Consider the following 26,265-nt stretch of genomic DNA (forward strand, 5'->3'; position numbering starts at 1 on the left):
TCTATCCCTAAGCAAGACAACTGGGCACTTGATCTCCAAGTGGCCAGGGCCTTCAGCACCTATGTAAGTCCCTAGTAAATGGTACCTAGGGCATGGGTACTGAAAAGGACCCCTAACAGCTGCAGCACTGCTTTTACCGCTCTAAAGGACCCCCCACCAACCTCATGCAGACTACCATTGTAGGCTGCATGAGAAGATGCTCCCAAAAGTGTAAACACGACATGGCACACAGCCTGTGTGCCATGTCCCTAAACACTTCATGTAATATTTGGAAGTCACCCTTACAGCAGGCCTTACAACCCTAAGGCAGGTTGCATTATATTACACTTTTCTGGACATATCTGCAAGAGTAGATATGCTCCTGCAATGTCTTTGTCGATTCTTAGACATAGTAAGGGAACAGGGAAGCCTTTTTAAATACATGTGCTGGACACTGGTCAATACAAGTTCCTCAGCCACATGATGGCTTCACTGAAAATAGGGATGTTTGGTATCAAACATTTAAACCCTCACTGATTTCAGTGATGGATTTATTAATACATGCACCCAGAGGAGCCCTTTGAGATGCCCCCTGAAAACCTACAAACTGCTGGTGGGCTCACTGACCAGTTCTAGCCAGCCTGCCACCAACAGACGAGATTCTGAGCGCCAAAGGTGAGTGCCTTTGCTCTCTGGAGGTCATAAAGAAAGCCTACCCTGGCAGGGGTGTTGCACACCTCTCCCAACAAGATGACCTGCAGATTTGCATTCCAAGGCAGGAGGCTTCAAACAAGCCCACAGCCTTTGTTATGACAATCTCGCCTTCCTCAGAGAAAGATGCTGGCCCCACTTCCCCAGAGCCCATTTGGCACCTGGACAGGTGGGAAAATTAGCTATGCAGGAGGCGTGTTGCGTTTCCAGGCTGAACACACCACTAGGGTGACCAGCCTGAAATGAACACAGCCTTATGAATTCCGCTATTTTGTGTTATTGTGGAATTAGAAATTCTGGGACAGGGTGATGGCCACTCCCCAAAGGAAGTCGTCATCTAGGGGGCATAGTGACCCCAAGGGTAAGTAGCCCATTGACTGCTACCCTTCACTCCTTTTTACACCCCCTCAATTTAGTATTTTGTTGGATCCCCTGGTAACCCTCTCTGGACACCAAAGAAGTAGTTTACTAGAAGCCTGTTGACCTGAGAACCGAGGAGCACAATGGACTTGGTGCCAACCCTGCCTGCTGCACCCGAGCCATGGGAAACAACTGACCTGTCCTGCTGCTGCAGCATTCAAGAAACTGGGAGAGCTGCCAGTGTTTCACAAAAGCCAAGAAGAACTCCCTTGGAGTAGAGTAGCTGTTTCCCTGCATCTGCAGGCAACCCCAGAAAAATCTCTCATGACCAGGACCACCAAGAACCTGATGCCAGATATCACCACTGCTCCTGAGCAGCCTAGCCTGAGCTGAAGTGGGCCAACCTTGTCAATGTGGTTCCCAGGCCCTCCAGATACGAAGCCCACCTTGCGTTCGCCCACTGTGGACTTCCCAGCGGTGTCTGCAGCCTCACCGCAACTGCCTCTGGTGACAGATCTGGCGATACCTGGACACCCCAGACTGAGGAGAAGAGGATCACTGATATCCCTACATCCCCAAGGCTTGTGAGAGCAGAGCCCACTTGTTCGTTCGGCTGAACTGGACCCCCAGTCCAAGCCCGCAAACTGTTTCTGTTGGCCTCCTCCACTGTGACTGGTGATGGTAAACACAACAGTCCATACCACCCCTGCAACCGGATGTCCCTGACCGAAGAGAACATGACCAGTGGTTTCCCTACGTCCCTGAGCATTGCAAGAACCGAACCCCCTATGTGGTCACCCGGAATGAACTCTCAGTCCACTCCTGCAGCATCTTTGTGACCAGACAGATCCACGTAGACATACTCGAGGCACCCAATGCTGAACTGCACCACTGCACCCGGCCACCCAGTGCACCTGAGGTGACCTGTTGGTGTGGCCCGGGACCATGCCCTTAAGTCCTGAAGATTGGTTCTTCAGGTGAAGTACCTGTTTGCCGTGTATGTTTTCTCTCCCATAAAGTAACATTGCCACTACAGAAAAAGTGCTGACCTTTGAAAGCTTTAAAAATTCGTATCTCGAAAAGTACTCACCTGATTCTGGTGATTTTGGTATCTAAATTTATATAAAAGTATGTGTTATTTATTATATATTGGTGTTGGATTTCTTTGAGTGTATGACACTGCCTGTGTGCGCGCCTTACGTGCTTAGCACTAACCTCTGATATGTCTAACTGCTCGCCCACACTACCACAAAAGAGAGTATTTGGGATGTCATTTGTTGCCTCTGTGATGTTGGGGTTTGCCTGGACTCTCTGCACAGTGTACCTCACATATTTGTAAAGTGCTGCCAATACTTGCTGAATATTTGATGACAGTTGGTTGCTTCACTGTGACCATATGTATTGTGCCTTCTGGGTGGGGATGTTCCTGCTGTGGGTGCTTACATTGCCAACATCCCTTAATCTTACTCTTGTATGTATTTTTTAGACCACCAGACTTGGCTGGACCTCCTCCAGGGAAAGCAGTTTTATCTATGAATGCGCTTAGTCATAGTGTCATCCGGGTCGACACAGAGGAGAAGCTGTCTGTTCTCACAGTTCAGGATGTTGGGCAGATCATGCCTGGAGGTACGTGTGATCTTTATGACTTGTTTGTTCCTGTTGAAATAGCAAAAACTCCCAGTTGAGTACAGACTAAAGAAAGCAGTCATTGTTCCAAAATGTGCAAGCAACAGAACTCTGTACATAGTTAAATTCTGGGATATGTAACTTATGCTACAGTGGTTTCTTTCTCCCAATTGATCAGTAACAAGCTTCAGACCACAATCTTGTCAGTCATTTAATAAGCAAATCGAAGGCAAGGTGTTAGCTTGTGGTATGGCAACTCCTATATCTGGATGCCTCAATGGCATCACAAGAGGTGATGTGTGTGGAAGCATGGGCCAACCTTTAAGGTAATAAATATAGGGTATATGCCCATGCCCAGTCATAAAGACACTTGTCACAGGTCTAGTGGCCTATGATGCAAGTACAGGTCACACACATTCACAGATAAAGATGGAGTAGATGCGTCCATTGATAGAGATGCATGGCCCACAGCTGTTGATGGCAATATATTGCATGTGGATAGTGAACAGCGATACTGGGTAAGAGGCCAGTTGTGCAGACACAAGTCACATGGCCATTGATTAGGATTCATGGTAAATGACCGGTGAGGTGGAATCAAGGCGTGCAGTCATTCAGAAGAAATTGTGGCACACTCAGTGAGGAGTAGATGGGACACAGGCACAGTGAGGTCAGAATGAGGCAAACAGTCAGTGAGGAACTGTGGTAAGCGATCTGAGAGGGAAACGAGGTAAGGGATCAGTGAGAGGCAAACGGGACAGTCAGTCAGTGAGGACAAAAACGACCCAGCGATAAGGGAAACAGAGCAATCAGTTGGGGTGTCGGGGCAAGAGGGGGAAATAAGCAAGCAGTCATTGAGGGGTAAAGATTGCAAGCAGTAAGTGAGAGGGAAATGGCAAGCTGTCAATGAGAGGAAAATGGGACAAGCAGTCACCACATGGGGAAACGAGGCAAGCAGTCAGTGAGGGGGAATTTAGGCATGTGCTCTATTAGGGGGAACCTAGATAAGCAGTTAGCAAGGTGGAAACGAGGCATACTGTCAATGAGGGAGTAACGGGGCAAGCAGTCAATGAATGGGAAACGGGGTAAGCCATCAACATGGTGGAAAAGGGCACATCAGCTTTTAGGAAATAGGACATACAATCAGTGAGGAGAAAACCTGACAAGTGTTCATTGAGGAGGAAGTAGAAACCATGCAGGAGTGCAGTGATGGAGAAGCAGAACAAATAGTCAGTGATGGGAAAATGGCAACTTTTTGCATGTGGAGAGGAAATTGGTCTTGTGGGCAGGGAGTGTGAAACTGGGAATATAGGCAGTGATGCAGAAACTGGGTACCAAGACAGTGACCAAGATACTGGGCATATGTCCAGCGATGGAGATAAAATATCATGGGTCCACTAATTCAAGATAAAGAACAGTTACCCAGAAAAGTACAGGACATTGGGGGCCAGCTGCTACTGTGAAAAATAGACCAAAAGGTGCATTGACAAGCAAACGGTAAATTTGTTTCCAAAGAGATAGATTTTTTTGGGAAAATTATTTGAGGAACTCCTTGTGTTTACTACGTTAGCTCGAGCTGAAATAGAAATGTGCCACAGGAGACAGTGTCTTTGCTTTGACTCTTCAATTTGTCCCTTGCAGCCAGCGTGTGTGTTGTGAAGGTGGATGGGCCCCCATACCTGTGTAGAAATGATGAGGTTGGTGAGATCTGCGTCCGCTCTAGTGCCACTGGGACGTCTTATTATGGACTACTGGGAATCACGAAGAATGTGTTTGAGGTTTGTTACACAAATTTCCCACCACTAAGTGTTTCTCTGACATGAGGCAGTTGCATCTTCTGAGTGGTTGCTTAATCTATCTTGGGCGGGGTCAGTGCAAGATTTTAAAGTGGAATTCTGGTAATCTGCTTTAACATTATGTTTCTACTGTCAGTTTGGGATACACTAATGGAAGATTTCCTATTATTGGACAATCACAGACAGTCATAGACTATCTAGTTGGAATTCACCACCGTTTAGGCATAAAAGTCTTTGCTAGACTAACCATCTGAGGTTTTTTTTTCTCAGAAAATAAGAAAAAGCTTTGATTTAGCAACATATTGGTTAGTTTTGGATTTCTCACATTAAAGGTTACTTTATACATTTTTTCTAAAATGGGGAATCGGACTGATTAATTATGAAAAGATATACTTCTGAGTGCACTGATCATTGACCGATTCAGAGTCAATCTTTCCTGTTAGAAGGATAGAAAATGCAAAGGAGGCACTACTGTTACAAATGGACAACCTTTGCATGTATCTAGGCGAAAATTGCACACACTGGTAATGAGCAAATGAGCATATTTTTTGGTTTGGACTATAATTATATGCACCACATAAGCGTTGGGGATGTTTAACAACAAGCTCAGCATGAGTGAACATCGACACACTGTGACTTTCAGAACAGGACATATTTATTTTATCTTTTTGTCAGTAAATCCAGAAGGCATTAATGCTGAATGCTGATGTGTGTATTATCAATTCTCCTGAACATTTTAACAAATATGATAAAGGTATAAATGAAAACCACTACTTCTTGTTGGGGATAATTAAGCAGTGGAAGAAGGGAACTTGCAAGAAGCCCAAAAATAAGTATTTTCATCTGGCTGTATATTTTAGTGCCTCACTTATATCTTCTTCAATCCACCTCACAGTCCAGATTTAACAGATTGACAGACCCGTTTGCTTTGGTTTATTGTATGAGACAGATACTCAGATAAAACTTGCATGCTCCTCTCAACACGGAGATCTTTTCTTCTGCCTGAGTCTGTTTTTCAAGACCCACGTGAATTGCCTCTGTAAATGAACTATAACCCAGCAAAGTGTTTCATTGGTTGTGTCGGTCCCTTTATTAGCCAATTAGATTCCTATTTCCTACATATCCTGTCTCTTCTGCAGGATATTCGGATTCCTGGGAAAAATACAGTTCAGTGACCCTGACACTTCTTAATGACTGTGGCTTTCAAATGTTCTCCCTTTTGTGGATTCTAAAACACCACATTTCGTGGTATGGGAGAGAATTCTGGTGAGAACCCTGGATGCCTTCTAGCTGAGGTCTTCTTCATCAAACTCTTATGATTGATGGATACCTTCATTTTTTATTATAAGCTTCTTACTGTTTTCTTCCACTCGGCGTTCTTGACTTTTAGGTTTGAGGCATGTGCTTTTTTTTAATTCCATCATTACAGTTAAAATATGCTTATAATTCTTGCATTTCTCTTTTTTGATGTTTTATGCACAGCTGTGACCATTTGTGCGGTTTGTTTACTTTCTACCTCTGTCATCCAAGTCAAGAGTGCCTTTGTTTTCCCTTTGTGTTGAATTTTTAGCCTTTGTGATATCGGACTTGTTATTCATTTTTTGACATGAATACCCCCACATTTCCTTCACCCTTGCAACCCCTAGTTCTTGTTTGGCCATGTTTTGATTATACACTTGCCTAACGAAGGAGGGAAGCAAGGACTGAATGTTTTCATCTTCTTATTCGTTGTTTTTCACTGGGGGGGGGGGGGGAACGGGACGACAGCAGCGTCGTCTGAGCAGCCTGCTTCGCCAATCAGACTGGAAGAGGGAGCTCAGGCCTTTTCTGCACTCGGCTGTGCAATACAGCCGGTTAGAGAGCATGCAGAGTGCGCATGTCTGTTTAGCTGGCCCAACATGTCCAGCCAAACAGACATGCACACTTTGTGCAGCAAAAGTCCTCCTCCGGCCCTCTCCCTCCAACCCTGCCCCACCCCTTACTCCCAGGAAAAATAAAATGATAATACCATCACATTATTATAATTTTATTTTAACATCCCCACAATCCAGTGGGGCGACACTCCTCTGCCTTAGCAGAGGAGCTGCCCCTGATGTTTAAGTCCATTTCTCTTAATTGGCAGCTCTTGCTTAGTAGAATAATGCAGATGAAGCATAAGGTATTAATTAAAAAGTCTTGTGGATGTGTTTACTCTGGAGCTGTTGTCATCAGTGTGGTCTTCAGAGTTGCTTACCCAGCTGAAGGACCTTTTGCTGTCTTTTACTCCTGCATGTACTACTACCAGAGTCTGGATCTCTGACTGAATTGTGTCCCCCAAGCTCAGTTATACCAGGTTATTTATCTGCAGGTGCTCTGCCGCTTATTTGTACTTCTACAATTTCTCACTGTTTTAGCCAGAAATGTCTGCTGTAATTAAAGAACGAAATTGAGCATCTTCATGGGTGCATGACGATCAGTTGCTGATTGCAGAATCAGGGGAGATTTCAGATGCCACCTCCCCAATAAGAGCATGCTTTTAGATATGGGCAAGAAACATGTTGCAGTAGACAGCAGACTTATCTTTCTAGTTTGACAGAGAAGAGCTAAGCAGTTTTCTCCTCTTGAATTTTGTGGGAAGCTTATCTCGTTGAAGGTGATAATAGACAGAGTTTGTGTATGTTTTTGGCTTGGGCTTTTCTATTCACCTTTCCATTTGAAAATGTTGTGCTTGCTTATGTGTATCTTGAATGGTTAAGAAGGTAAGCAGTATCCTAGTTGAGCAGGAGTGATTACGTGTGAAGTGCTGGGTGGGGTAGTGTCATTAATTCTCTTGCATAAAGTGGCTGGTCATGTTTACCTCTTGATTAGAGCAATAGTGGTCATGTTTGTACTTTGTGGGAATTGAGTTGTTGGCTCTACTTACATGTGAGGGTGCTTAACATGTCTCTGTTCTTGAGGTGAGTTTATTTTGCAGACGTTTTTGGTTGCCATTATTCATGCATCACAATACATTATAAAAGAAAACATATTTATGAACTTTTTAATGTTTCTGCACACAGTAAAGGAAAAATAAAATGCCAGAAGGTCAAATTATATGATGGCACTAGTTGATGGTTTTTAACAAATGGATATTTGAGCACAGCTGATCTCTACTGAGAGATAATGTGGATTGTCTACTCAAGATGGCACCTCACCCTACAGTAGGTCACAGTGTCCAATGTCAATGGGTTTGTGCTTGTCTTAAAAAAAAAAAACATGGCATGGCAGTTTACGTGTCAGGAGGCAAGCAGGCCATTTATCTCATGCAGAGCTTGCATGTTGACATTTACCTGAAGAGACCTAAAATGTGGAATGATCAGTCCCCTGATGCAATTTCAGAGTCTACTTTCAGGGGATATCCCAATGTGGACTTACATACTTATTACCCAAAAATGGTACTAACCAATCACAGTGTTCCTCATTGAGGGTTAGCTATACAGACATTATCAGAGAAATCCATAGCACCTTTTGAGTAACAACTTTCCGCAAGAACATCTTAAAAAGGGTTGTCCACTGTTGTAGCCCGCTGCCTGGAGCATGTTTCTAACTTGTATGTGGTCGGCTTCCTCTGAATATTGTAAACAGTGTGGCAAAAGTTGGCACAAAGAAATAAAAAATAAAAAAATGCCTTGTTTGCCTTATTTTTAAGATTGCTACTAATTGATGGCTCAGTGAAGAGTCATATTTGCAATGTATTTTGATTTAACGGTCTCTCTTTTACTTGGTCAGAACACTGACAGTGATTAACCTAGATGAACCTTGCTGTCAGCCATCCTAAAATGTTCTGTGGAGATGAAGCATTCTGCCAGTTTAGCCTTTGATGATATTTGAGCCTTTCTTATGTGAAGTTGTAATGGAGTAAAGTGTTAGTATCCTGCCATCTAAATGCTGGGATGGAAGTGTTTTTATGCAAAGTGTATTATGAGTTGTTGTAGTTCATAATGCCATGTCTGTAATAAGGGTCCATGTTATCTGGATTAGAGATCCCCAATGTTTCAGGCATGTAAAATCTTAAGAGTTAATTTGTCCATCTTCAAATTCAGTCACAGAGAAAATATTGAAAACATAGTAGCAGGTGAAAAACATAAGTGCTTCAGCATTTATTTTTGACTTTTTCTGGTTCACAGAGATCACATATAATACAAAATTGACTGATAGCATTTTGTTGTACATTTTGGGTTTTATTTGGACTTCATGTCTCGTAGGGCTGTAGTGAATTCTCTATTTAAGTTCTATCCTTCTGTAGTAGGCCATTGCTTTAGATTGATGAGCACAAGGGTTGGAATGGGTTCTTTCCAAGATTCCTCTGAGAAGTGTTGCAAAGCTTGTGAAAAACAGAATTAGCTTCATAACTGAGGGTAGGTAGGCTGGGATATACAGAGTTACAGAATGCATTTTGCGTCAAAATTGGACCACTTGTAGATATGATTTTATATGGAAAGATCCTGTAAAGAGGAGAATTCTATGCATTGCTGTCAGATAAATAGAAATAATTTTTAGACGTGATCTGATAAGCTAGTGTTAGTATTGTGTGGAATAAAACTCTTAGATTTCTAACAACATTAACTGCTGACGGATGCTATTAAAGCATAATGGGTCAGAAGAATCTTAGTTTTAGCCTGGTTTAACTTCAAACAGTTAATACAAGAAAGGCTTTCAAGGGAACTGTCTCTCCCCCTGATGTCCAACAATGCCTATGTATCATGTTTGTACATGGAAAAAGAAAATCCCTTTTCCCTACAGAAGACCCAACCATAGGTGTTATGTAAGTGTTGAACAACATAGGAGATAGAGCAAATCCCTGATCGCTCTACATGTGTAAGGAAATGCCTCCTTGGCATGGTTGCCCCCTGACTTTTTGCCTTTGCTGATGCTATGTTTTGAATTGAAAGTGTGCTGAGGCCTGCTAACCAGGCCCCAGCACCAGTGTTCTTTCCCTAACCTGTACTTTTGATTCCACAATTGGCACACCCTGGCATCCAGGTAAGTCCCTTGTAACTGGTACCCCTGGTACCAAGGGCCCTGATGCCAGGGAAGGTCTCTAAGGGCTGCAGCATATCTTATGCCACCCTGGGGACCCCTCACTCAGCACAGACACACTGCTTACCAGCTTGTGTGTGCTGGTGAGAACAAAACGAGTAAGTCGACATGGCACTCCCCTCAGGGTGCCATGCCAACCTCACACTGCCTATGCAGTATAGATAAGTCACCCCTCTAGTAGGCCTTACAGCCCTAAGGCAGGGTGCACTATACCATAGGTGAGGGCACCAGTGCATGAGTACTGTGCCCCTACAGTGTCTAAGCCAAACCTTAGACATTGTAAGTGCAGGGTAGCCATAAGAGTATATGGTCTGGGAGTCTGTCAGACACGGACTCCACAGCGCCATAATGGCTACACTGAAAACTGGGAAGTTTGGTATCAAACTTCTCAGCACAATAAATGCACACTGATGCCAGTGTACATTTTATTGTGAAATACACCCCAGAAGGCACCTTAAAGGTGCCCCCTGAAACCTTAACCGACTATCTGTGTAGGCTGACTGGTTCCAGCAGACTGCCACAACCGAGACATGTTGCTGGCCCCATGGGGAGAGTGCCTTTGTCACTCTGAGGCCAGTAACAAAGCCTGCACTGGGTGGAGATGCTAACACCTCCCCCAGGCAGGAGCTGTAACACCTGGCGGTGAGCCTCAAAGGCTCACCCCTTTGTTCCAGCACCACATGGCACTCCAGTTAGTGGAGTTGCCCGCCCCCTCCGGCCACGGCCCCACTTTTGGCGGCAAGGCCGGAGGAATTAATGAGAAAAACAAGGAGGAGTCACTGGCCAGTCAGGACAGCCCCTAAGGTGCCCTGAGCTGAAGTGACTCTAACTTTTAGAAATCCTCCATCTTGCAGATGGAGGATTCCCCAATAGGATTAGGGATGTGACCCCCTCCCCTTGGGAGGAGGCACAAAGAGGGTGTACCCACCCTCAGGGCTAGTAGCCATTGGCTACTAACCCCCCAGACCTAAACATGCCCTTAAATTTAGTATTTAAGGGCTTCCCTGAACCTAAGAATTTAGATTCCTGAAACCTACAAGAAGAAGAAGACTGCTGAGCTGAAAAACCCCTGCAGAGGAAGAACAGAAGACACCAACTGCTTTGGCCCCAGTCCTACTGGCCTGTCTCCTGCCTTCCAAAGAAACCTGCTCCAGCAACGCTTTCCAAAGGACCAGCGACCTCTGAATCCTCAGAGGACTGCCCTGCTTCAAGAAAGACAAGAAACTCCCGAGGACAGCGGCCCTGCTCCAAAAGACTGCAACTTTGTTTCAAAGGAGCAGATTTAAAGACCCCTGCAACTCCCCGCAAGAAGCATGAGACTTGCAAAACTGCACCCGGCGACCCCGACTCGACTGGTGAAGAACCAACACCTCAGGGAGGACCCTCCGGCGACTCCGAGACCGTGAGTAACCAAAGGTTCGGTGGCATGTGTAGCTGCAGATACACATGCTGTGCATAGTCCGCCGTCTGGTGTTGGGTCGGAGTGTTACAAGTTGTTTTTCTTCGAAGAAGTCTTTTCGAGTCACGAGACCGAGGGACTCCTCCTACTTTGGTTCCATTGCGCATGGGCGTCGACTCCATGTTAGATTGTTTTTTTTCCGCCATCAGGTTCGGACGTGGTCCTTTTAGCTCCGTGTTTCGGGTCGGAAAGTTAGTCAGAATCAATGGAAAATTTGTCGGTATTGTTTCGTTCGGTATCGGGTTAGATTAGAATCGACACCGAATCTTGAAGAGCTCCGGTAGCCCTTCGGGGTCATTTCGATCCCCCGTCGGGGCCTGGTCGGCCCGACCGCGTGCAACATCGAGACTGATGGAACGGACCCCGTTCCGATTCTGTCCTAAATGCCACAGTAAATATCCCTATACATACCAACATTTGGTCTGTAACATGTGCCTGTCACCCGAGCACAAAGAAGAAACGTGTGAGGCCTGTCGAGCGTTTCGGTCGAGAAAAACGCTCCGAGACCGAAGAGCCAGAAGGTTGCAGATGGCGTCCACGCCGACTGGACAACAACGGTTCGAGGAAGAGGGAGAAGAAGAAACATTCTCCATCCACGAATCGGATTCCGAAGAATTCGACGTCGAAGAAACCGTGAGTAAGACGTTGAAACAAGCATCACACAGAATAACAGACAAAGCCCAGGGGACGCCACTGCCGACAGGCCATGGCTCAACCCATAAAGTAGGTGACCGTCCATCGGCACCGAAAAAGGGCGAGCTGGTGCTGAGATTGTCCGACTCAGGTCGAGACACAGGCACGCAGCAATCTCGGGACCGAGAAACTGCCGCAGAAAAGGGTCGACACCGAGACAGCGGCACCGAAGCTGCTCGGCACAGAGATAGCGGCACCGAAGATGGTCGACGCCAAGAAGGTACGACACCGAAAAAGAGGAAAATCTCTTCGGAGCCGAAAACAACAAAAGACACGGTTTCGGTGCCAAAACGCCCAGCAACCGAACCGAAAGCCAGTTCCTACTCAGAGGAACAATCACTGTCCTCCCAACTTCAAAAACACAGATTTGAGGAGGAATTACAAACAACAGCTGTAGATCACACGCAAACGCGGATCTTTATACAAAGTGGTACAGGGAAGATCAGCACCCTTCCCCCAATCAGAAGAAAAAGGAAACTAGATTTCCAACAACAAGAAAAAACACCACAAGCAAAAGTGGTGAAGAAGGTAACTCCACCACCCTCTCCACCACCGGCAACTCATATATCACCGGCACAGACTCCGTCACAATCACCAGCTCATACCACCATGAGCCAAGATGACCAGGACGCATGGGATCTCTATGACGCCCCAGTGTCGGACAGTAGCCCTGAGTCGTACCCCACTAAGCCCTCACCACCTGAGGACAGTACAGCGTATGCTCAGGTGGTAGCTAGGGCAGCAGAGTTTCATAACGTATCGCTACATTCAGAGCCTATCGAGGATGACTTCCTTTTTAACACCCTGTCCTCCACCCATAGCAATTATCAAAGCCTTCCTATGCTCCCGGGAATGCTAAGGCACGCTAAACAAATCTTTAAGGAGCCAGTTAAAAGCAGAGCAATAACCCCAAGGGTGGAGAAGAAATACAAGGCACCACCCACAGACCCTGCTTTTATTACATCACAACTGACACCAGATTCAGTTGTCGTAGGAGCAGCTCGTAAAAGAGCCAACTCGCACACATCAGGCGACGCACCACCTCCAGACAAGGAGAGCCGAAAGTTTGATGCAGCCGGGAAAAGGGTTGCAGTACAAGCTGCAAATCAGTGGCACATCGCCAACTCGCAGGCACTCCTAGCGCGATATGACAGAGCCCATTGGGACGAGATGCAGCATCTCATCGAGCACCTCCCCAAAGAATTCCAAAAACGGGCAAAACAAGTGGTTGAAGAGGGACAAAACATATCCAACAACCAAATCCGTTCTTCTATGGATGCAGCAGATACAGCTGCAAGAACTATAAATACTGCTGTAACGATAAGGAGGCACGCATGGCTGCGCACATCCGGCTTCAAACCTGAGATACAACAGGCAGTGCTCAATATGCCGTTCAATGAACAACAATTGTTTGGACCAGAAGTGGACACTGCAATTGAAAAATTAAAGAAAGACACTGACACAGCTAAAGCCATGGGCGCACTCTATTCCCCGCAGGGCAGAGGCACATTTGGCACATTTCGCAAAACTACTTTCAGAGGAGGGTTTCGAGGTCAAGCCACACAAGCCAGCACCTCAAAAACAACACCGTCTACCTACCAGGGACAGTATCAAAGGGGAGGCTTTCGGGGCCAATACAGAGGGGGCCAATTCCCAAGAAACCGGGGAAAGTTTCAGGGTCCCAAAACCCCTCCGAATAAACAGTGACTCACAAGTCACACAACCCCTTCACACAACACCAGTGGGGGGAAGACTAAGCCAGTTCCACAAATCATGGGAGGAAATAACAACAGACACTTGGGTCTTAGCAATTATCCAACATGGTTATTGCATAGAATTTCTCCAACTCCCTCCAAACGTCCCACCGAAAACACACAAGATGTCCAAACAGCATACAGACCTTCTAGGACTAGAAGTTCAAGCATTACTGCAAAAAGACGCAATAGAATTAGTACCAAAAACACAAAAGAACACAGGAGTTTACTCACTGTACTTTCTAATACCGAAAAAGGACAAAAGTCTGAGACCAATATTGGATCTCAGAACACTAAACACCTACATCAAATCAGACCACTTTCACATGGTCACGTTACAAGACGTAATACCACTACTGAAACAGCAAGACTACATGACAACGTTAGATCTAAAAGACGTGTATTTCCATATACCGATACATCGCTCGCACAGGAAATACCTAAGGTTCGTATTCGAAGGAATACATTACCAATTCAAAGTGTTGCCATTCGGAATAACGACAGCACCAAGAGTCTTTACAAAATGTCTAGCAGTAGTAGCTGCACATATCAGGAGGCAGCAAATACACGTGTTCCCGTACCTAGACGATTGGTTAATCAAAACCAACTCGCTAACAAAGTGTTTACACCACACAGATTATGTTATACAAACCCTTCACAAACTGGGTTTCTCCATCAACTATGCAAAGTCACACCTTTTGCCGTGTCAAACACAGCAATACTTAGGAGCGACAATCAACACAACAAAAGGGATAGCCACTCCAAGTCCACAAAGGGTTCAAAATTTTCACAAGGTGATACAAGCTATGTATCCAACACAAAAGATACCATAAAGATGGTCTTAAAACTCCTAGGCATGATGTCCTCATGCATAGCCATTGTCCCAAACGCAAGATTGCACATGCGGCCCTTACAACAGTGCCTAGCATCACAATGGTCACATGCACAGGGTCACCTTCTAGATCTGGTGTTGATAGACCGCCAAACATACATCTCGCTTCTATGGTGGAACAGTACAAATTTAAACAAAGGGCGGCCTTTCCAAGACCCAGTGCCACAATACGTGATAACAACAGATGCTTCCATGACAGGGTGGGGAGCACACCTCAATCAACACAGCATCCAAGGACAATGGGACGTACATCAAAGAAAGTTTCATATAAATCACCTAGAATTGTTAGCAGTATTTCTAGCGCTGAAAGCATTCCAACCAATGATAACCCACAAATACATTCTTGTCAAAACAGACAACATGACAACAATGTATTATTTAAACAAACGGGGGGGAACACACTCGACACAGTTGTGTCTCCTCACACAAAAAATATGGCATTGGGCAATCCACAACCACATTCGCCTAATAGCACAATTTATTCCAGGGATCCAGAACCAGCTAGCAGACAATCTCTCTCGGGATCACCAACAGGTCCACGAATGGGAAATTCACCCCTAAATCCTGAACACTTACTTCCAAATTTGGGGAACACCTCAAATAGATCTATTTGCAACAAAAGAAAACGCAAAATGCCAAAACTTCGCATCCAGGTACCCACACCGGCAATCTCAAGGCAATGCTCTATGGATGAATTGGTCAGGGATATTTGCGTACGCTTTTCCCCCTCTCCCTCTCCTTCCATATCTAGTAAACAGATTGAGTCAAAACAAACTCAAACTCATACTAATAGCACCAACATGGGCAAGACAACCTTGGTATACCACACTACTAGACCTGTCAGTAGTACCTCATGTCAAACTACCCAACAGGCCAGATCTGTTAACACAACACAAACAACAGATCAGGCATCCAAACCCAGCATCGCTGAATCTAGCAATTTGGCTCCTGAAATCCTAGAATTTGGACACTTGAACCTCACACAAGAATGTATGGAGGTCATAAAACAAGCTAGAAGGCCATCCACTAGACACTGCTATGCAAGTAAATGGAAAAGATTTGTTTGTTACTGCCATAATAATCAAGTCCAACCATTGCATGCATCTCCAAAAGATGTAGTAGGATATTTACTACATCTACAAAAATCAAATCTAGCTTTCTCTTCCATAAAAATACATCTCGCAGCAATATCTGCTTACCTGTAGATTACTCATTCAACTTCCCTATTTAGAATACCTGTCATTAAAGCATTTATGGAGGGCCTAAAGAGAATAATACCACCAAGGACACCACCTGTTCCTTCATGGAACCTCAACATTGTCTTGACAAGGCTCATGGGTCCACCTTTCGAACCCATGCATTCTTGTGAAATGCAATACTTAACGTGGAAAGTTGCATTTCTCATTGCCATCACATCTCTAAGAAGAGTAAGTGAAATACAGGCGTTTACCATACAAGAACCATTTATTCAAATACACAAAAATAAGGTCGTTCTAAGAACAAATCCAAAATTCTTACTAAAGGTTATCTCACCTTTCCACTTAAACCAAACAGTGGAATTACCAGTGTTCTTCCCACAGCCAGATTCAATAGCTGAAAGAGCACTACATACATTAGACATCAAAAGAGCACTAATGTACTACATTGACAGAACAAAACTAATTAGGAAAACAAAACAACTATTTATTGCATTTCAAAAACCTCATACAGGAAATCCAATATCAAAACAAGGTATAGCTAGATGGATAGTTAGGTGCATCCAAACCTGCTATCTTAAAGCAAAGAGACAGCTGCCTATTACACCAAAGGCACACTCAACCAGAAAGAAAGGTGCTACCATGGCCTTTCTAGGAAATATTCCAATGAACGAAATATGTAAGGCAGCAACATGGTCTACGCCTCACACATTTACTAAGCACTACTGTGTAGACGTGTTATCTGCACAACAAGCCACAGTAGGTCAAGCTGTACTAAGAACTTTATTTCAAACTACTTCAACTCCTACAGGCTGAACCACCGCTTTTGGGGAGATAACTGCTTACTAGTCTATGCACAGCATGTGTATCTGCAGCTACACATGCCACCGAACGGAAAATGTCACTTACCCAGTGTACATCTGTTCGTGGCATTAGTCGCTGCAGATTCACATGCGCCCACCCGCCTCCCCGGGAGTCTGTAGCCGTTTGGAAGTAATCGTCAACATTTGTACATTTGTAAATATGTTACTTTAACCTTCATTTTGTACATACTTATTAATTCCATTGCATGGGCACTATTACTAACATACACAACTCCTACCTCACCCTCTGCGGGGAAAACAATCTAACATGGAGTCGACGCCCATGCGCAATGGAACCAAAGTAGGAGGAGTCCCTCGGTCTTGTGACTCGAAAAGACTTCTTCGAAGAAAAACAACTTGTAACACTCCGACCCAACACCAGACGGCGGACTATGCACAGCATGTGAATCTGCAGCGACTAATGCCACGAACAGATGTACACTGGGTAAGTGACATTTTCCTTGTCCCCCCTGAGCCCCCACAGCGACGCCTGCAGAGGGAATCCCGAGGCTCCCCCTGACCGCGACTGCCTGAACCTAAAGTCCCGACGGCTGGAAAAGACCCTGCACTCGCAGCCCCCAGCACCTTAAGGAACGGAACTTCTGTGCAGGAGTGACCCCCAGGAGGCCCTCTCCCTTGCCCAGGTGGTGGCTACCCCGAGGAGCCCCCCCCCCTTGCCTGCCTGCACCGCTGAAGAGATCCCTTGGTCTCTCATTGAAAACCATTGAAAACCCGACGCGTGTTTGCACACTGCACCCGGCCGCCCCCGCGCTGCTGAGGGTGTACTTTTTGTGCTGACTTGTGTCCCCCCCGGTGCCCTACAAAACCCCCCTGGTCTGCCCTCCGAAGACGCGGGTACTTACCTGCTGGCAGACCAGAACCGGGGAACCCCCTTCTCTCCATTGAAGCCTATGTGTTTTGGGCACCTCTTTGACCTCTGCACCTGACCGGCCCTGAGCTGCTGGTGTGGTAACTTTGGGGTTTCTCTGAACCCCCAACGGTGGGCTACCTTGGACCCAAACCTGAGACTTGTAAGTGATTTACTTACCTGCTAAAACTAACAATAACTTACCTCCCCCAGGAACTGTGAAAATTGCACTGTGTCCACTTTTAAAACAGCTATTTGTGTTTTATGTGAAAAGTATATATGCTACTGTAATTATTCAAAGTTCCAAAAGTACTTACCTGCAATACCTTTCAAATGAGATATTACATGTAGAATTTGAACCTGTGGTTCTTAAAATAAACTAAGAAAATATATTTTTCTATAACAAAACCCATTGGCCTGGATTTGTCTCTGAGTGTGTGTTGCTCATTTATTGCCTGTGTGTATGTACAACAAATGCTTAACACTACTCCTTTGATAAGCCTACTGCTCGACCACACTACCACAAAATAGAGCATTAGTATTATCTCTTTTTGCCACTATCTTACCTCTAAGGGGAACCCTTGGACTCTGTGCATACTATTCCTTACTTTGAAATAGTGCATACAGAGCCAACTTCCTACAACATGGTACCGGCCTCAATGTGGAAATTCATTTATGCACATGCACTGTTGGCTACCTATTTTCAAGAAATCAAGAAACCCACTTAATCGTGTTCTCCTGTGTTGTGAAAGTGCTGGCCTACGTAGCATAATAGGGCGGTCGACAGTGTTTAACGCCACTGAAAAATCTGACAATACCAGCATCCATCAACATCCTACATTTGTCCAGCACAGAGGATAAGTGTAGGAAGTAGTGTTAAGCATTTGTTGTACATACACACAGGCAATAAATGAGGAACACACACTCAGAGACAATTCCAGGCCAATAGGTTTTTGTTATAGAAAAATATATTTTCTTAGTTTATTTTAAGAACCACAGGTTGAAATTCTACATGTAATATCTCATTTGAAAGGTATTGCAGGTAAGTACTTTAGGAACCTTGAATAATCACAATAGCATATATACTTTTTACATAAAACACATTTAGCTGTTTTAAAAGTGGACACAATTTTCACAGTTCCTGGGGGAGGTAAAGTAATGTTAGTTCTTGCAGGTAAGTAAACCACCTACGGGGTTCAAATTGGGGTCCAAGGTAGCCCACCGTTGGGGGTTCAGAGCAACCCCAAAGTCACCACACCCGCAGCTCAGGGCCGGTCAGGTGCAGAGTTCAAAGTGGTGCCCAAAACGCATAGGCTTCAATGGAGAGAAGGGGGTGCCCCGGTTCCAGTCTGCCAGCAGGTTAGTACCCGCGTCTTCGGAGGGCAGACCAGGGGGGTTTTGTAGGGCACCGGGGGGGACACAAGTCCACACAGAAAGTACACCCTCAGCAGCGCGGGGCGGCCGGGTGCAGTGTGCCAACAAGCGTCGGGTTTCCAATGGATTTCAATGTGAGACCAAGGGGTCTCTTCAGCGGTGTAGGCAGGCAAGGGGGGGGCTCCTCGGGGTAGCCACCACCTGGGCAAGGGAGAGGGCCTCCTGGGGGTCACTCCTGCACTGGAGTTCCGATCCTTCAGGTCCTGGGGGCTGCGGGTGCAGGGTCTTTTCCAGGCGTCGGGATTTCAGAGTCAGGCAGTCGCAGTCAGGGGGAGCCTCGGGATTCCCTCTGCAGGCGTCGCTGTGGGGGCTCAGGGGGGGGACAACTTTGGTTACTCACGGTCTCGGAGTCGCCGGAGGGTCCTCCCTGTGGTGTTGGTTCTCCACCAGTCGAGTCGGGGTCGCTGGGTGCAGTGTTGCAAGTCTCACGCTTCTTGCGGGGATTGCAGGGGTCTTTAAATCTGCTCCTCTGGATACAAAGTTGCAGTCTTTGTTGAACAGAGCCGCTGTTCTCGGGAGTTTCTTGGTCTCTTGGAAGCAGGGCAGTCCTCTGAGGATTCAGAGGTCGCTGGTCCCAGGGAAAGCGTCGCTGGAGCAGGTTTCTTCTGAAGGAGGGGGACAGGCCGGTAGGGCTGGGGCCAAAGCAGTTGGTGTCTTCTTCTTCTCTGCAGGGTTTTTCAGCTCAGCAGTCCTCTTCTTCTGTAAGTTGCAGGAATCTAAATTCTTAGGTTCAGGGGAGCCCTTAAATACTAAATTTAAGGGCGTGTTTATGTCTGGGGGGTTAGTAGCCAATGGCTACTAGCCCTGAGGGTGGGTACACCCTCTTTGTGCCTCCTCCCAAGGGGAGGGGGTCACATTCCTATCCCTATTGGGGGATCCTCCATCTGCAAGATGGAGGATTTCTAAAAGTTAGAGTCACTTCAGCTCAGGTCACCTTAGGGGCTGTCCTGACTGGCCAGTGACTCCTCCTTGTTTTTCTCATTAATTCCTCCGGCCTTGCCGCCAAAAGTGGGGCCGTGGCCGGAGGGGGCGGGCAACTCCACTAACTGGAGTGCCATGTGGTGCTGGAACAATGGGGGTGAGCCTTTGAGGCTCACCGCCAGGTGTTACAGCTCCTGCCTCGGGCAGGTGATAGCATCTCCACCCAGTGCAGGCTTTGTTACTGGCCACAGAGTGACAAAGGCACTCTCCCCATGTGGCCAGCAACATGTCTCGAGTGTGGCAGGCTGCTAAAACCAGTCAGCCTACACGGGTAGTTGGTTAAGGTTTCAGGTGTCACCTCTAAGGTGCCCTCTGGGGTGTATTTCACAATAAAATGTACACTGGCATCAGTGTGCATTTATTGTGCTGAGAAGTTTGATACCAAACTTCCCAGTTTTCAGTGTAGCCATTATGGTGCTGTGGAGTTCGTGTTTGACAGACTCCCAGACCATATACTCTTATGGCTACCCTGCACTTACAATGTCTAAGGTTTTGCTTAGACACTGTAGGGGCACAGTGCTCATGCACTGGTGCCCTCACCTATGGTATAGTGCACCCTGCCTTAGGGCTGTAAGGCCTGCTGGTGGGGTGACTTATCTATACTGCATAGGCAGTGTGAGGTTGGCATGGCACCCTGAGGAGAGTGCCATGTCGACTTACTCGTTTTGTCCTCACCAGCACACACAAGCTGGCAAGCAGTGTGTCTGTGCTGAGTGAGGGGTCCCCAGGGTGGCATAAGATATGCTGCAGCCCTTAGAGACCTTCCCTGGCATCAGGGCCCTTGGTACCAGGGATACCAGTTACAAGGGACTTACCTGGATGCCAGGGTGTGCCAATTATGTAAAACAAAAGTACAGGTTAGGGAAAGAACACTGGTGCTGGGGCCTGGTTAGCAGGCCTCAGCACACTTTCAATTCAAAACATAGCATCAGCAAAGGGAAAAAGTCAGGGGGTAACCATGCCAAGGAGGCATTTCCTTACAATAAGATATTCTGTACCTATTTCTGCATGAATCTCAACATTTGAATTATTTCCCCCCCATAATTTTGAAGCTGTCTGGCCACAGACCTTTTCAGTAATTTTAAAAGTAAAGAAGAGCATACAAATAGAAAAGTTTCCAGGGTCTGCTGAATAATGAATTGTATTTTTCCAGTTGGGCAGACTATTGCTGATTTAAGTTCTGTGGAGACTGTCCTAGATTCCAGTGCTATCAATTAAAGCCATGAAAGGTCCAAAGAGTTTTCCACCTTAACTAGGACATTTACTTATATAAATGTCCAGAGAGAAAGCAGAGAATTTCAGGTGTCCATTTTTGGCAACAATAGTTCCTTAAAATGAAAAAGACGACAACTTTCAAAGAAGCTCTTAATTCAGAATCTAACATTTTAGGCCCCCGTATCACATAAGTGCTAATGCTAAACAAGAATTGGCAAAGCCTATCGGTGTTTTTTATGTTTTTTAAAAAACATGTTGCACAGCAGCGTGACTCAAAGTAAATAAAAACAAAGTGCTCTGGCGTGACCAGCATTGATTGTGTAATAGCGTTTTTTTGTTTAGTTCAAGTCGTGTTGCACAGCAGCCTGCGCTGGTGTGCAACATATTTAAACAACATTAACAAAGCCAAATAGCTCTGTGCAAGGTATTTGGCCTTATTATTTTTTTTTTTAAAGGAGATGACACGTTACTGCCTGAACTGTCTCCTATGGACCTGGGGAAACAGGTTTGAGTCTTGGCGTCAGCACAGCGTCCTGAGATTCTGGGCAAGTCCTTGTGTAAAGTAAATTGTGCTAATTTAAAGTGCTCCAGTACTTTCAAATCGGGTTTCTGCAATATAAACCTTCCAAAAATAAATTAAGAAAAAGAACAAGAGGGTGGAAAACGATGGCGTCGAGGTCAGTGGGTTAAAAAAAGATGACAGGTGGGGTGACAAAATAAATAATAAAAAAGAAAAGTACCTTAAGAGGCCTATGGCCAGTGGAAGGACACTCGCCACAGGAAGCAGTACTTGGCCCATGCTCCAGCAAGGGGCGAAGACTGAAACTGGAGGTGAGGAGGTGGCATCAACCAATAAGGAAACAAGAGTGCCATGGAACCCAACCAGAAGTAAGTAAAGGCAAGTAATGAGCAGGCCCTAAACCCTTTTTGAGCCTTTTTTTTTTTTTTTTTAAAGAACAATAACTTTTGTGACCAGCTCATGTGTGCTGTAGGCAAAATCTGAAAAGGAAATCACAGTGTAGCCTGCATATCTATAATAATGTTACTGGTTTTCCATTCATGGGTATATGAGGATGGGGACAAATCTTTTCTCATCAGTACTTTAGGTCAACCCGACCTCATCTTGGCAGTGGTGATGTAACAAACTCTTTGCAATACCCTATATTGTTGGGCCAATTAAACCATCATTTAATCATCTGGAAAAGACTAATATCATCCTGACCCACAGGCGTCCTTCTAAATAAGAAGATGGTACACAAAGACTGATTCTGTCATTGTCAATACATCTGAAACCTTGGCTCTACCACTGGACCGTCTGCGACAAGGATAGAGAATAATCTAGACACCCTAGTAAGAAGAGGTAGGTTGACAACTCTTCAGTGTTGCAGGTGAAACATGTTAGTAGTCTGTGGGATAATTCAGAGGTGGACAAGAGCAGGGGGGAAAGTATTCTTGCTGGTAGAGCTGGCCATGGTGAACATCACTATTGCAACAGGCTTTGAGAAGCCCACACTGCCAGGTCCAACATTGCAAGAGTATCTTGACGAAATTGCTATGGTCTTGTTGACAACTGTTCAGCAGTGATTCCTCAGTGAGCCTTTTTCTTTTGAGGAGGTGGCAAAGGCTATTGACTCGCTTGTGGGGATGCGCGCGCGGGGGCTCAATGGGTTTACTAAGGCGATTTATTAGAAATACAAAGATATACTTAATCCGTGCCTTATATCAGTCTGTCGAGGCAATGGAATCTGGGGTTCTCCCTGAAACCATGCGAGAGGCGATAATTACACTTTTATCCAAGCCTGCTAAGGACCCCCTACATTGCAGATCATACTGACCTCTTTCTCTATTAAACTTTGACAATAGAATTCTGGCCAAGATGGTCGCCGCCCGCCTCTCCCTCTTACTTGGTGAGATCATCTCCCCCGCTCAGTCTGATTTTGTGCCACACCGCTCTACCTGCATCAATCTTCGCACCGGTTTTTCGGTGCTAATCAGAATATCACTGGAGGATCCATCAGCGATTGCTCTCTAGGATGCCGAGAAGACTTTCAATGGCAAGCTCGGTTTCTCTCGCGGTTGTACCAATTTGATTTCCTTGCTATACTCGCAACCCAATGTGGCCGTACGACTCAACAAAGTTCTCTCCCCCTTTTTCCTTACCACGTGTAGTAAACGGCAGGGTTGCCCATTGTCCCCACTGCTCTTCATTCTGGCGATGGATCCCATGGTGTGCCACTTGAGGCGAGAACACATACAGAGAGGACTGGAATTCACTAGTGGGCCTCTCCTTGTGTCACTGTATGCCAACGATATATTACTCTTTCTTCGCCATCCAGACATTAATCTTACTCCAATACTGGATTAAGTAAATTGTTTTGGCGAATTATCCAGCTTACATATAAACTGGAGCAAGTCGGAGCTTTTTCCGTTGACTGGCATCACCCGCCAACCTGTAGCAGAGTTCCCCTTGCGCTGGTGTTCCGACTCTGTGAAGTATTAGGTATTCACATCCATTAAGATAAGGAACACGTGATATTGTTAAACTATGGACCTGCAATTGAGAGATTTGCTGCCCAAGTGGACAGGTGGGTGTAGCTGCCGCTGTCTATGGCGGACCGGATAGCACTAATTAATCTTCGGCAATTCTTGTATCTCTTCATGAACATGCCGGTCCCGCTTAATAACTCTATCTTTGCAACACTCTGTGGCCTGTTTACTTAGCTGCTGTGGGCAACTAGACACCCTCGCATTCGTTAGGAAGTCCTCACTCTCCCTTATGAACGTGAAGACCTCAGTGGTCCCCACTTCCAACTTTATCATTTGGTGGCACAATGTCAGTATACTTATCATTGGTTCCACCCTGAGGCCAGCCTTTCATACTCCATCCCAGAGCGTGACCTGGCGGCCCCTGTGCAGTTGAGCACCCTGTTGCCCAGAGGTGTTCCTTTGCATTGTAGAAATATCAAGACTTGGCTACAACCAGCTAAGCTTGGCATAAACTTGCTTGCCTACCTCACTGTGATTCGCTTTATTCCCCAGCACTGAAACTGATTAATAATCCTTTCATACCAATCACACAGGAGGCGCTGGTTCAGCGCATGTTGCAGACTTTTCAACTACATACCTTTGGGGACGTCTTCCCGTACAAACACATATTTTCCCGCACTACAGATACCCGCTTCACTGATGCCTCACAATTGCAGCATTTGATACTATGCCGACTGCAAAGTGCTCTGCGTGCATATTATAGCACATATCTGCTGGCGCTGGCCTAGTTTGCTCCACTATCCCTGGTGGCTTCTGTGGACTCGGGGCTAGATTGGTTTCCAGGCGTTACCTAATGTGTTTTAGGGCCCTTCTGATCCCAGATGCTGGGCTCAGAGAAACCTGGGAGAGGGATCTGGGAGACCCCCTGTCCCAAAAAGTCCGGGAGGCATGCTGTACACAAAGCCGGTTTGTTTCGCCCAACCAGCGCCACAAGCTAATCTACTTTAAATTCCTTAGAAGAGCCTGCATTACCCTCAGTGATAAGGCCTGTATCGATCCAGCTTGCTCATCTGCCCGCCCAAATGCCGAGCATCGACTGCAGATTTCTTACACATGTCATGAACTTGTCCAAATATTAGTTTTGTTTGGTGTGAGGTGCTTGATCGATTATCAGTCATTGTGGCTTGGCATCTCAGTCCTGATCCACTTACAGCTCTGCATGGATATACTGGTGAATTGCCAAAGGCCATTAGGTGCCTCACTGCAATATCGCTCCTGTTGGCGAGGTAGGAAATAGGGCTCTGTTGGGGATCTAAGAATGCACCTGTGCTGCGGCTCAGTTGGGGATCTAAGAACGCACCTGGCGATGCCTCCTGGTTGGCCAGCCTCTGAAACAGTGACACCTATAGCGAGCTGTACCTCTCGCTCCAGCCAGTATCGTGTAGACCTAGGGATATCTGGCAACCACCGAGGGACTATTTAAACTCAATCGCCGCTTCCCGGCTAGCCTCGCAGACTTCGACTGGAGCAAGCTCATGCTAATACCCACTTTATCCATGTTATTATCTCCGCTTTGTCTCTTTCGGGAGTTCTATAACCCAATGACCAACCAAAGCTTATAGTTATCAATAACACGGTATATGTCTTGCACTAATGGACTGTAGATCACATGTGATATTGTTTTGCGGCTTGATTGCATTGTGTTTGTTCTCTGTTATGACTGAAAATGATAAATAAAATAAAGAAATAAAATAAAAAAAGGCTTTGACATGCCAGAAACAACTGCAAGTAGCTGGTCATGAAAACAGTATTCAGGGGATGTTCCCTGTAAGAGTTTCGGAATTTCATCCTGCATTCTACACCACCGCTGTGGTAGATTCCGCACAATCTTACATTGGTAGTAAACAGCACAATGACGCTCTTCAGGAAATTATGAAACAGACTCAAAAGTCTCATTGCAGGAACCCTCCTGACCAGTACTCAAAAGACCATCCAACAGAGCGGACGTCCAACAGAGTCAATCCTTTTTGTCACAAGGGCTTCATTGCCAGCAGATGAAAACTACTTAATAAAGGCAGCAGCCACTACCTCATAGATGTGAAACAATAGGCTTGAGGAAGAGACCGAACTAGACCAGAAATCTTAAACTCCAAACAACAACATCATCCAATTTTCTTGAACGCTGTACCTCAGTTGAGGAGTAGCTTGAGGTTCTTCCCAAGTGAAAGGACCTCCGCTTCATCTTGTCCTTTGTTTGCCCGCCAATTAACATAAAATTATATTTAAATGCTTTGAGATTTTACATTGAAATGAAAAATAATTGATGTATGCTCATTCCCTGACAACTCTCATATCATTCACTCACCAATACTCTCCCCCTCCCCTATATACACTAAAATCCTCTTGTCATTTCCATTTTTTTATCTGTTTATTTTCGACATGATTAATCACAAAACGTATCAATAAAAGTACATATTGCTGCTTATATGCTTATACAACGTTCAGAGCTCGTGATGTCATTTTCATATGTGGTACTGTATTACACCACCCCTCTCAGTCTATTTCTTGCCTGTGCTTATACACATATTAGTAAGCTTTCCTTCATCAGCTACACCAGACACCAATTCCCCTGCCATTACATGAAACAATTATGTAGAATCTCCAACCCTGCTTCCCTCAACCAGACTCATAACAAGATGGGCGTGTTTCACTTTAGCACTCATTCCCACAAAACTGACTGACTTCCATATACTCAACCAATCCAGGTAGTCACACTACCACCATCTTTCCCATGCAGTACTCTCCCTGAGCAACAGCTACTCAGCTACTATGTGTGATAACTTTTCTTTGGGCCTGGGTGCAGTCAGCGATTATGGAGCAGTAGCCTATGTGAGGG

At 45.6% G+C, this 26,265-nt stretch overlaps 1 protein-coding gene across 1 annotated transcript in view; it reads left to right on the forward strand.

The window, feature by feature from the left end:
• The window catches only part of DIP2A (disco interacting protein 2 homolog A), a 637,392-nt gene that overhangs the window by 335,450 nt on the left and 275,677 nt on the right, over window positions 1-26,265 (forward strand). Inside the window, exons 18-19 of the mRNA XM_069225498.1 lie at window positions 2,537-2,676; window positions 4,315-4,451. Coding sequence (XP_069081599.1) covers window positions 2,537-2,676; window positions 4,315-4,451 — 277 coding nt within the window. The remainder of the gene's footprint in view (window positions 1-2,536; window positions 2,677-4,314; window positions 4,452-26,265) is intronic.

Source organism: Pleurodeles waltl, chromosome 3_1 (assembly GCF_031143425.1).
Source record: "Pleurodeles waltl isolate 20211129_DDA chromosome 3_1, aPleWal1.hap1.20221129, whole genome shotgun sequence".
Classification (NCBI taxonomy): domain Eukaryota; kingdom Metazoa; phylum Chordata; class Amphibia; order Caudata; family Salamandridae; genus Pleurodeles; species Pleurodeles waltl.